The sequence below is a fragment of the Tachyglossus aculeatus genome, chromosome 5 (assembly GCF_015852505.1).
Source record: "Tachyglossus aculeatus isolate mTacAcu1 chromosome 5, mTacAcu1.pri, whole genome shotgun sequence".
Lineage (NCBI taxonomy): Eukaryota > Metazoa > Chordata > Mammalia > Monotremata > Tachyglossidae > Tachyglossus > Tachyglossus aculeatus.
Window position 1 is genome coordinate 21,907,701 of NC_052070.1, and position 12,397 is coordinate 21,920,097.

General features: G+C 44.8%; 1 protein-coding gene across 8 annotated transcripts in view; it reads right to left on the reverse strand.

Moving 5' to 3' along the window:
* SPIRE1 (spire type actin nucleation factor 1) overlaps positions 1-12,397 on the reverse strand; it is a 205,677-nt gene that overhangs the window by 11,873 nt on the left and 181,407 nt on the right. For 4 of the 8 annotated variants that reach the window (XM_038747213.1, XM_038747208.1, XM_038747212.1 and 1 more), the window contains 2 exons: positions 5,127-5,217; positions 3,525-3,667 (listed from right to left, as the gene is read on the reverse strand). In XM_038747213.1, the coding sequence (XP_038603141.1) occupies positions 3,525-3,667; positions 5,127-5,217 (234 nt within the window). Of the gene's footprint in view, positions 1-3,524; positions 3,680-5,126; positions 5,218-12,397 lie in introns of all 8 variants that reach the window. The other 4 variants (XM_038747207.1, XM_038747211.1, XM_038747205.1 and 1 more) reach the window with 1 other exon arrangement.

Here is a 12,397-nt window from a genome sequence, read left to right on the forward strand (position 1 = left end):
ATTATTATCATCATTATCATTATCATCAGAGTTCCCTCTTTGAAAGTGTTTATGGTTACTTTGGCCAGTGCTGAGCAATGAAATGTTATACATCGTTGTAAAGGAAGGCAAGAAGGTACGGTAAAAATCAGGTAACTATCAACAATAATAAATTTGGGCTAAACAGCTCTTCACAGACTGACTTCAGATTAAAAATATCTTTTAAAAAAGACCAGATTTCATTCAATTTTAAGCATCTCCCCAGCCCTTTCACAACCTGTCCTTCTTGATTCCTTTAGAGGGCTCCCTTGCCCTCTAATTAATTACAGAGACAGTGCCTCACTGATTCTGTCGACTTTTTTTTTCTTATCATCTGGCCAGAGAGGAATAGTGAAAGGTCTACACTCCATAAACTGCGCTGGCGTATACATTAAATTACTGTAAACTAGAGATAATCAGGACTCCAGCAGGTGTTCTCCTGCTTTTTCTGCTGAAGCCAATTAGATTGTTCTAAATCGGTTCTTAATAATTATGGTATCTGTTAAGTGCTTACTACATACCAACCGCTGATCTAAGCGCTGAGGTTGATACAAGGTAATCAAGATGCCCCATGTGGGGCTAACAGTCTTAATCCCCATTTTCCAGATGAGGTAACTGAGGCCCAGAGAACAATAATAATAATAATAATAATGATGATGATATTTGTTAAGTGCTTACTATGTGCAAAGCACTGTTCTTCTAAGCACTAGGGGGGTACAAGGTGATCAGGTTGTCCCACATAATAATAATAATAATGATGATGGCATTTATTAAGCACTTACTATGTGCAAAGTACTGTTCTAAGCGCTGGGGAATTTACAAGGTGACCAGGTTGTCCCACGTGGGGCTCACAGTCTTAATCCCCATTTTCCAGAGGAGGTAACTGAGGCCCAGAGAAGTTAATTGACTTGCCCAAGGTCACACAGCGGACGAGTGGTGGAACCTGGATTAGAACCCACGTCATCTGAATCCCAAGCCCGTGCTCTTGCCACTAGGCATGCTGCTTCTCTGTTCTCCTTGCATTCTCCCCTATGACAGGCAACCACCCTGGGCTGCAAATTCACCAGTCGTTCAGCTTTACCAGGAAGTACCACACCTGAAAGGGGGCTGAGCTTTTTCTCGGTGCAGTTACTAACCGGAACTGAGATATTGTAAATTCTTCTTGAATCTGATCTCAAGATATAATGCATTACCACAAGGCCAGGTTTAATATAAAAAAAAAGGCTAGCTACTATTTTTCAAAAGCTCCAAGGTGCTTTTGTCTACTTCGAAATTATTCCTTCTAAATTGATAGCAAAGAATATTTTTCCAGTAAGAAAATGAAACTGGTGATTATTTAAAGCATCACGAATTTGCATTCACTGGGGTCCTTCAAAATTCAAAGACGTGAGAAACTTAAAAGAAGTTTACCCTCGTGAATGGTGGAGGGGTTGGAGGGACGGTTTTACGTGTGTGTTTGTGTGTTTGTTTCCTGCTGGGAATTTTCAAGAAGACTCAGAGACGGTTAAAGCACAGTCCTCTGCAAAGGACGGCTCATTGTTTGAGGAGGGGCTGGGGGTCGTTGCTGGGGGTCTGGTCCTGGCCCTGCTACCTCCACACAGCTCCATCTATCAGCACTTTCGTATGTGGCCATCTGCTAGGTGAGGCATCCTGAGCCTAGGGTTCTTTGGGTAGCTTCCAAGAGCTGGGATGTCATGGGGTTTGGAGGCTGCCTGAGCTCTTTCCCGGGCAGCCTCAAGGCGATCCAGCTGGAGCCAAGCCAATTCCTGTCTTCAGGGACCCTCTGATGTTGAGGGAGGAGAAGGAGCAGGAGCATTGAGATGGTGAATGGGTCCCAGGGATGTTTCTTTCTATCTAGCAACTCAGGAGGGTCTCTGTCAACGGGACCTGGGCCAGGCCTGATCCTCCCACAGTCACCTGCTCCTGAGGGCCGGCCCCGAGGCCACCCAAGAGCCGTGATGCCTGGGATCCTACAGGGATTCCAACTAACTAGCTGTGGGATGTGGGGGGGGGACTCTAGTTAAGCCAGTGGGAGCATGCTGGGCTCTGGCAGTGTTCACCAGAGGCCAGGAGGCACTCACCAACCCAGCAATTCTGGGGTCTACGACAATGACAGAATCAGGGGAGCTCAGCCCCCTCCTGCAATCCGCAGAGCGTGGCCGCCCTCCCCCGATCCAACCTAGAGAGATTCAGGCTCGATCCTTTGGGGTTCGGAAGCTTCCTTGGGAACAGGGTCGAGTTGAAAAGAAATTCAGAATACAAACTGCTCTCAAACCCGTCAAAGGTCCCCCCCCCATCCTTCTGCCTTGGAAGTGTGGGGTGTTGGAGGCACCACCTCGCCCCGAAAGGTGTGGGAACAGCATGTAATTCCCAGCCCACCCAGGTTTGAGTTCTGTTAGGAAATGGCAGATTCCAGCTATACTCCTAACCAAGGGCATTTTTGAGGGCAAGGATGGCTACAGCAGGATCCTTTCAGATCCTTTCCCTTAGCTAGTGAGACTGCGGGCAGGGCAGGGCAGAGCAGAGCCCAGAGCACTGCTGAGCCCAGCTGGCACGAGGCCCTGGAAATCGGGAACACTACTGAGCGTCCCTTGGAGAAGAGGACAAATAATTAACTGGCCCAAAAGCATAGTTTCTATTCCCTAGGTCACAGCATGTTCTGGGGAAAACAATAGAAGCTATGGATCAAGCCCACTGCCCCCCACAAAAAAACTTTGGCCTAAAACTGCTTTGTCTCAGTGAATTCAGCAACAAACTTTACTAGGGAACCAGCTAATTGTGCTTTCTGCAAGTATCTTTAGCTGGATCCCCAACACTGGGAGAAAGAAAGCCACTGATCCATTCAGTGTCTGGTTGTCCCCTCTGCTGCCCAATATTGGAAGCTTAGTAGGTCCCAGGCTGGGCCTTTCACCATTGGCTTGCTCGCTGTGGGGCCTTTTGCCTGCTGCCCTGGAGAAGCCCCACCTACCAAAAGAATTGGTTGGGGGGCAATGGGGGGCAGGCAGAGAAGCAGCATGTTAAGGGAAGTTAAGACTAAATGGGAATTCTGTTCCTTGGATAGTGGGGCTCGTAAATCACCACCAGGACCAGCCCTGTGGTCCTAGTTACCTTGTTCTCACTGTGTTAATGACTACATTTAAAAATGCAAAGTATGCTTTTTTTCCCTTAGTCTTCAAACAGCAAGATTCTTGAGGCTACCTTAGTCAGTCAGATCATTTCTTTGTTACTTCCCCACCTCCCACACACTGCACCAAGTGAGAATCCGACAAACTGTGCTCTAGGCCAGAATACTACGCTGGAAATACCTGCAGTACAATCAAAAAGAGATTTCCCATTGCTTTGCATAGAAAGGGTTTCTCGAAGCACAAAAACCCATTTTCCTAGCCCTTGTTCCTTCCAAGAAGCAGTAGCAGCTCATATAGTGAGTGCTCAGTAGATACCGTGGATTGATTAATTGATTCCCCCAGTCTTTCTCTGCTCTGCAGTCATCCAACTCCCGTACTTACAAGTGATCTGGAGCTCTGTCTGGACGGTGGCAGGAACTGCCTCACATTGGTTGGGGTTTCCTTTTCAATGGAATGCCGTCTCTGGGGTGGCTGTCGCCTCTCTGGTTGTGGGGTGGATGATATAGGCAAGAATTTCGGTGGCACTAAAGATTTAACTGGATAAATTAGTTTGCTTGCAAAAAATTGATCACCAATCATTTTATCACAAATCTCTTCATCAGTCCTAGCAACAAGCTTAGTTAGTGACCAGCGGGTCCTGAGGCGCTCGGAAACGAGGTGGTGTATCACACGGCGAAATGAAGACATGATGCTGGAGCAGTTGGCGGAGGTGGGCACTGATAGGGGAGAGAACTCTCCTCAGGTGGACTTTGAAAAGAAAGAGCCAAGGGTCTTTCAAAGTGCTTGAACTCCATCCTCAAAATTCACAGATGGTCTACACAGGGTTGCAGAACCCTATATTTGTAGATAGCAAATTCTAAATCGAAAATATCAGAAGCTCCTTGGATGAATTAAAACAAAAAAAACAAAGAAAGAATAAAAAAAATCCAAAACAATAAATTATATTTCAAAAGTGCGCCCTTAAGCGTTTCCTCTGGGGGAAAAGACTTAAATTCTGGTGCACTCAGTTCTGCCATAACATGTGGTTTTCAATGCACATTTTGGCTAGAATGCAATTAAAGAATTAAAGAACATTCTTACAAATAGGGGAGTCTGTTTGGGCTTCGTGTGCCACGGTACAGAAGAAACCCCTTGTACACAAGTGTGTGTAACTGAAACAGGTGAGTATAGCCATGTGGGTCTCAAAGTGAGGTTTCACAAGAATTCAACCTTCATGTTAAAAGAGATCTATTTGGGTGACTGTTCAAAGGCAGGGTTACTGAAAAAAAGGATATTTCAGACTCTATAATATTCTGGATTTGTAGTCTGAAAATATGACAAAACTAGGAAAACTAATGCGTGCTGGAGTTTTATTTATAATACTCATAAAATAAATCCTGCAGCACTGAGTTGGTATATGAAACTGGAATTAAGGACAGAGTTCAGTGTGACTTTCCATTCTGACTGTCCACTGGATTTGGGTTAAACACAAAACAAATAGCAAACAATTTTAATAGTCTAAGGTTGAGGAGTTGTGATCAAAGAATTTAGTTCATTCTTATAATCCTCTTAAAAATTAAATGGGTTGAATTCAAAGGACAGATTGTAAATAGATTCAGTGTTTATGATGTAATCTTTTTACCAAAGACCTCTATCTAGAGCATTTTAATGTACAGGATGGATTTCTCTTCTAAGACATTAAAGATTTTTGTACCAACACTAACTGGTCAAAAACGAGTCCACGTTCATGTAACAGGAGAAAGGGTGGTGACCAGTTGAAGAAATTGGCCTAAAACCAGAAGAGTCCAGTATTGGAAATGAGGAGCCCTGTTTTCCAGCATCATTTCCTGTCTCCTGGATTATTAATGAAGCTCTCTGTCCCTCTGATTAAATTTTAGTGGCAATTTTTGCTCCCTGAAAATGTTGCTAGGGCACACTGAAATCCTTTGGCAAAGTAGAAAAAGATTTTTTTGTGTAGTACTCCCGTGTTGACCAAACACTTACTCTTTCTAGATGTGGGGAGCTCCAGCAAGGATTCTTCCAGCAGGGATGGGGACCCGCTGCTGCTGCTTGCTGACTTGTGCAGAGATTCTTCCTGGGAAAACAGTGAGTGGGAGAGTGGTCAGTCCCTGGAGAAAGTTTCTCTCTTTTCCCTATTGGAGGCATCTTTTACCGCAAACATTTCTTTCTCCCTAAGCAGCTTTTTGTTTTTCAAACAAAATACGGAGAAGCAACCTCAGAGTTTAAAATCTTGTGCAAGACAAATAGAAGAGGCCATCTGGAATATCATAAACCAGCAGGAAATGTTTGGTAGCTAGCTACTGATTTTCAAAAGTGAACACTCCTTTGTTTAATGTTAGGATACTGGAAATACACCATTACCCCAAACGATTCTTGTCTTCTGTACTCTTTACACTAGTAAAATGTCCAGAAATTTCCTTTCATTCTCCAAGAATGACTTGCTGACTGGTCATGTGACCCAGGAAAGAGAAACTTGTATTTGCTAGTTTTGTTGCATTTTTAATGGTATTTGTTAAGTGCTCACTGCATGTCAGGCTCTTTTCTAGGCACTGGGGTAGTTTAAAAGATTATCAGGTTAGACACAGGCCCTGTCCCACAAGGGGCTCACAATCTGAATCCCCATTTTACAGAACTGAGGCATAGAGAAATGAAGCGACTTGCACAAGATCACCCAGCGGAGAAGCAGTGTGGCTCAGTGGAAAGGGCACGGGCTTTGGAGTCAGAGGTCATGGGTTCAAATCCCGGCTCCACCACTTGTCAGCTGGGTGACTTTGGGCAAGTCACTTCACTTCTCTGGGCCTCAGTTACCTCATCTGTAAAATGGGGATGAAGACTGTGAGCCCCCTGTGGGACAACCTGATCCGTCTTGTAACCTCCCCAGCGCTTAGAACAGTGCTTTGCACATAGTAAGCGCTTAGTAAGTGCCATTATTATTATTATTATTATGAGTGGCAGAGCCAGGAACAAAACCCAGGTCCTTCCGACTCTCAGGCCTGTGCTCTATCCACTAGGGCATGCTGCTTCTCTAGTGCTGGGAACAAACCTCCACTGTAACACTGTCATATCACAGCCTATCCCTTTTCCTTTGAACTCCCAGAACTCTTTTCCATTCCGGAAGTCTGCTCATCTGATTACAGTTTCCCCAAACTGGCAGGTCTGCAGGGTGGGGAGTAATGAGATCCGCTCTGAGTGGCCCTGCCACGTGAATGTGTCTTTAAGGATCAGTCTTTCATGAGGGTGTAGGCTGGCTCCACCCACAACCCCTGTTGATATGCTGATATGGCTGCAGTACAGTACAAAGAGTCTAGTCAGAGACAAGCTGGAGAAGAGAAGCTGGGTCCCAGCACCCTTGACATAAAAGAGGCTTGAACAGACTCACTTTTTACACCGTTGGGACTGACCACACTTAATGAATCAAGGAAAGTGCAAGCAAAACCTTCATCCAGATCCTTATGAGGTTACTTGAATCCCAAGGAGGTAGAAGCCCCCCAGCCAGTCCCCAGAATAATAGCCTTTTGGTTACAGGAGATAAGAACAAAATGGGTGATAAGAACACAACACAGGGACAAGGGAACAATAGCGCATAAATCCTTCCAGATTTAGTACCTGATCCAAGTACAGTAACAAACACAAGAACCCCAGCAAAATGCCCTGGTTATGCTGTCCAAATGCACGAATGATGAGCTGATCTTTGGTAAGCCTAAAGCACTGGATCACATTTTCCCCCTTGCTTTACAAATGAAGCTTTTTAAATTAGAGAAGCAGCAAGGCCTAAGGGAAAGAGCACAGGCGTGACAGTCAGAGGACCTGGGTTCTAATCCCAACTCTGTCACCTGTCTGCTGTGTGACCTTAGGAAAGTCACTTCACTTCTCTATGACTCAGCTTCCTTATCTGTAAAATAGGGATTCAATACCTTTCCTCCCTCCTACTAAGACTGTGAGCCCCATATGGGACCTGCTTATCTTGTTGTGGGCAAGGACTGTGTCTGTTTGCTCATGTATTGTACTCTCCTAAGCCTTAGTACAGTGTTTTATATACAGTAAACATTCAACAAATACAATAATGAATATTTATCCCAGCGCTTAGTTCAGTGCTCAACACAGTAAATGCTTAACAAATACCACAATTATTACTATTATTACTCTCCAGGGTGAGCAAGGTAAGGGGGCCTTGTCAGATACATCCACACTAATTGTTTTTCTCAGTTTTCTGGACTTTTGCAGATCTAAGGCTAAGAGGCTGGGGAAGTATTATTACTAAAGGCAAGTACTGAACCTGGTGCAGAACTCCACTGATTGAACTCATTCAGCACTTGAGGGTCCATATGTTTTAAAATGTTTGAGTGTGTTTTCAGTCAGGTTGGCTGCCAGTACAGGCAACCACTGCTAGGGCGTCAGGATGCATGGGATGGGAATAATAATAATAACGATAGCATTTATTAAGCGCTTACTATGTGCAAAGCACTGTTCTAAGCACTGGGGAGGTTACAAAGTGATCAGGTTGTCCCACGGGGGGCTCACAGTCTTAATCCCCATTTTACAGACGAGGTAACTGAGGCCCAGAGAAGTGAAGTGACTTGCCCAAAGTCACACAGCTGACAATTGGTGGAGCCGGGATTTGAGCCCATGACCTCTGACTTGAAAGCCCGTGCTCTTTCCACTGAGCCACGCTGCTTCTCTTATGGCAAGATGAAAATGACAATGATGTTCTCTGGCATCTCCATCCTCTCCTAACCCCTTGCTGCTGGACTGGGTGAAGAGAAAGAAGAAAAGAGGCAAAAAGAAGAATCCACAAGCCGGGAATGATCACAAACTGATCTGCCCCATTACTGATAATGATCCCCCTTGCCTTACCTCCTTCCCCTCCCCACAGCACCTGTATATATGTTTGAACATATTTATTACTCTATTTTACTTGTACATATTTACTATTCTATTTATTTTATTTTGTTAATATGTTTTGTTTTGTTGTCTGTCTCCCCCTTCTAGACTGCGAGCCCGCTGTTGGGTAGGGACCATCTCTATATGTTGCCAGCTTGTACTTTCCAAGCACTTAGTACAGTGCTCTGAACACAGTAAGTGCTCAATAAATACGATTGAATGAATGACTGAATGATAATAGCCAGAGGTCAATAGATCATTTGCATGTTCCATTATTTACAAATACAGGAAAAAAATTATGTTTTCTCTTTCAAATTGATTACTTCTACTGGTCTCCCCTGGGCACAGGACTATAAAAAGAAAAAGTCTCAATTTCTGCTATAATTCTACTGAGCTTTGCAGAGAACATGCTCTTTTAAAAGCATAGGACTAGCCAAAAACAGTGGAAAAAAAGTAGGGTGGAACATGAAAGCTATTAAGCACAACTTAACAGCGCTGGACTCCCTCACTCAATCAATGAATGGTATTTATTGAGCGCTTTCTATACTACTGGCTTGAAAAAATACCTCATGAATTGATGGATGGGATCCCTGTCCAAAAGGGTTTTACAGTCTATGGGGGAGACAGGCATTAACATAAATTACATCCAAATCAGCCAAGTGGAAGACGAGCAGCATGGCCTAGTAGCAAGAGCATGGACTTGGGAGTCAGAGGATGTGAGTTCTAAGCCCGGCTCAGCACTTGCCTGCTGTGTGACCTTGGGCAAGTCACTTCACTTCTCTGTGCCTCAGTTACCTCATCTGTATCCTCATTTTGAGGATTAAGATTGTGAGCCCGACGTAGGACAACCTGATAATCTTGTATCTACCCCAGTGCTTAGAACAGTGCTTGGCACATAGTAAGCATTTAACAAATACCATAATTATTATTATTATCATTATTATGAGCTCTAATCTCCCCACTTTAGAGCTCTCCAATTACCACTTCACCACTTCTGTGCCAACTAATCATTTTGTCCTCTCAACCTCCTGCAGCATGGATGTATATAGCCTATTTATTCATTCATTCATATTTATTGAGAGCTTACTGTGTGCAGAGCGCTTGGAAAGTACAATTCAGCAACAAATAGAGACAAACCCTACCTAACCGTGGGCTCACAGGCTAGAAGAAGCCTACTACTTAGGCGCTAACTCATATACATTTCCCTCTTTTCTTCTTCCTATCTGTAATTTATTTTTATGGTATTTGTTAAGGGATTATGTGTCAAGTGCTGTTCTAAGGCTTGTGGTAGATACATGTTAATCAGGTCAGACACAGTCCTTGTCCCCCACGGGACTCACAGTCTAAGTAGAAAAGGAACAGGTTATTCCATCCCCATTTTACAGTTAAGGACACCGAGGCACAGAGTAGTTAAGTGACTTCTCAACATAATAATAATGGCATTTATTAAGCACTTACTATGTGCAAAGCACTGTTCTCAACATCACACAGGAGGCACACAGCAGAGCTGGGATTAGAATCCAGGTCCTCTAACTTCCAGCCCCATGCTCCTTCCACTATGCCACACTCTTTCCACCAGGTCCATCTCCCCCACTTGATTGGAAACAATTCCCCTAATTCTACTGTACTCTCCCAAGCACTTAGTACAGTGATCTGCCCATGGCAGGTGCTCAATGAATATGATCGACCAAGTGACTGTAGAGTTCATTTCCTGCCTACTGTAAACAGCATTCCAGTGTTTAAAGAAGGGCCAATCAGGGAGGACTGTTTTTCCAAGTCTTACTCATGTCCACATCATGGGGCAGACTTGGAAAGCAAACTCCTCCTATCAATTCAAGTCCCCAGAGTCACCTGTGGGGGAAGGGGTGGAGGGGGCGGTCACTGTGACACAGCCCTAAACCACAATGACTCCACTCATGCCAATAGCATGTGCCCCCTCCCGGAAACCACAATGCCTTATATCCTCCTGACCTACAATCAGATAATAATAATATTTGTTAAGCGCTTACTATGTGCAAAGCACTGTTCTAAGCGCTGGGGAGGGGAAACAAGGTAATGAGGTTGTCCCATGTGGGGCTCACAGTCTTAATCCCCATTTTACAAATGAGGTAACTGAGGCTCAGAGAAGTTTAGTGACTTACCCAAGGTCACACAGTAGACATGCGGCAGAGCCGGGATTCGAACCTATGATCTCTGACTCCAAAGCCCGGGCTCTCTCCACTGAGCCACGCTGCTTCTCCACTGCTGACCCACCAGTCAGCCAAAGATCTGCCTCCGAACTGTACTTTCCAGGCGCTTAGTACAGTGCTGTGCACACAGTAAGCACTCAATTAATACAACTGAATGAATGAATGCCATCATTTATCCCTGTGATGATCTTGCACCCTCTCTAGTGCCAAGGCTTTTCTCAATGGCTTTTGTGACTTTTATGAATTCGGGTCCGGTTTTGACAACAGCCCTGAAATTCTGCCACTACGAACTGTTCTGTAAATACTGAAGTATGTATCAGTCGGGTACATAGTTCTCCGGTAAACCACATGGTTTGATGACTCCCCATGACTTGGAGCCATAAGTTGGGGTAGGCTCAAGGAAAGAGTGGGAGGCTTTAAACTTTTCCAATTCAGCATCTCGGGTAGAGGGGGAGAAGGTGGGAGGTGGGGGAAAAGGGGAAAGAAGAGGAGGGAGTGGGACTTCCCAGGGTGGAAAGAGGAGAGAGAAGGGGCAGGAAGCCAGTCAATTAATCAATCAATCGTATTTATTGAGCACTTACTGTGTGCAGAGCACTGTACTAAGCGCTTGGACAGTCGACACATATCATCTGGGCTGCTTTTTTTTTAGACTAACCTGAACTGTAAACAAATACACTAGACTGTGAGCCTGCTGCTGGGTAGGGACCGTCTCTATATGTTGCCAACTTGTACTTCCCAAACGCTTAGTACAGTGCTCCGCACACAGTAAGCACTCAATAAATACAATTGAATGAATGAATGAAATAAATAATAATAATAATAACGATGGCATTTATTAAGCGCTATGTACAAAGCACTGTTCTAAGCGCTGGGGGGATACAAGGTGATCAGGTTGTCCCACATGGGGCTCACAATCTTCATCCCCATTTTACAGTTGAGGTAACTGAGGCACAGAGAAGTTAACTGACTTGCCCAAAGTCACACAGCTGACAAATGGCAGAGCCAGGATTAGAACCCATGACCTCTGACTCCAAAGCCTGGGCTCTTTCCACTGAGCCATGCTGCTTCTCTAATGAGAGGGGTTATAGACGCTGGGGTAAAATCAGGCTAAAACCCCCCAAATCTATACCCTGCATAGCAGTCACAGCAAATTTTTTTAATAGTGAAGAATTCTGTTTGGATGCAATGGACGCTCAACGTGACTGTGTGGGACCACTCAATTGATATTTACTGAGCACTTTGATATTCACCTCAGCCCCACAGCACATGAAATATATTCTTATGCTCTGCTATAGAGTTAGTAGATATGATCCCTGTCCTCAGGGAGTTTACAAGGGATGGGTACAGAAATGAAGGCAAACCCAGGTGTACATCAAGGACTCAGGGTTCGAAGAGAAGAGAGGGACGGGGAGCAGAGGGCAAGTGGCAATGGCAGTTGCAGAGCAGCTATATCTGAGGAAGAATGTGGCTTCATTCATTCATTCAATCGTATTTATTGAGCACTTACAGTGGGCAGAGCACTGTACTAAGCACTTGGAAAGTACAATTAAGCAACAGAGACAATCCCTAGACGGTCTCACAGTCTAGAATTGGAAAGAGCACAGTCCTGGGAGTCAGAGGACCTGGGTTCTAATCCTGGCTCTTTCACTTAACTTCTCAGACCCTCAGTTATCTCGACTGTAAAATGGGGGTTCAATACCTGTTCTCCTTCCTACTTGGATTGTGAGCTCTGTGTGGGATGTGAACTGTGTCTGACCGGAAGATCTTGAATCTTTCCCAGCACTTAGAAGGGTGCTTAACAGATAGTAAATGCTTAACAAATACCACAATTATGAAGTAGCAGAAGCTGATAGACTGTGAGCCCACTGCTGGGTAGGGACCGTCTCTATATGTTGCCAACTTGTACTTCCCAAGCGCTTAGTACAGTGCTCTGCACAAAGTAAGCACTCAATAAATATGATTGAATGAATGAATGAATGATAGGGGGAAGGAGCTGAGAGAGAAGCCCAGGGCAGGTAGGGGTGGGAGTCCAGGTTGAGAAGGAGTTGTATGCAGTGGCGATAAGGCCTCGATAGGCTGAATGGGAGGCAGAGGGAATGGATGCTGTCAAGTGAGGAAAGGTCTGGATTGTTATCCCCATGCCGGGCTCTTGAATGACTTTGTCCGTGGAGGGTCCGGGGGAGG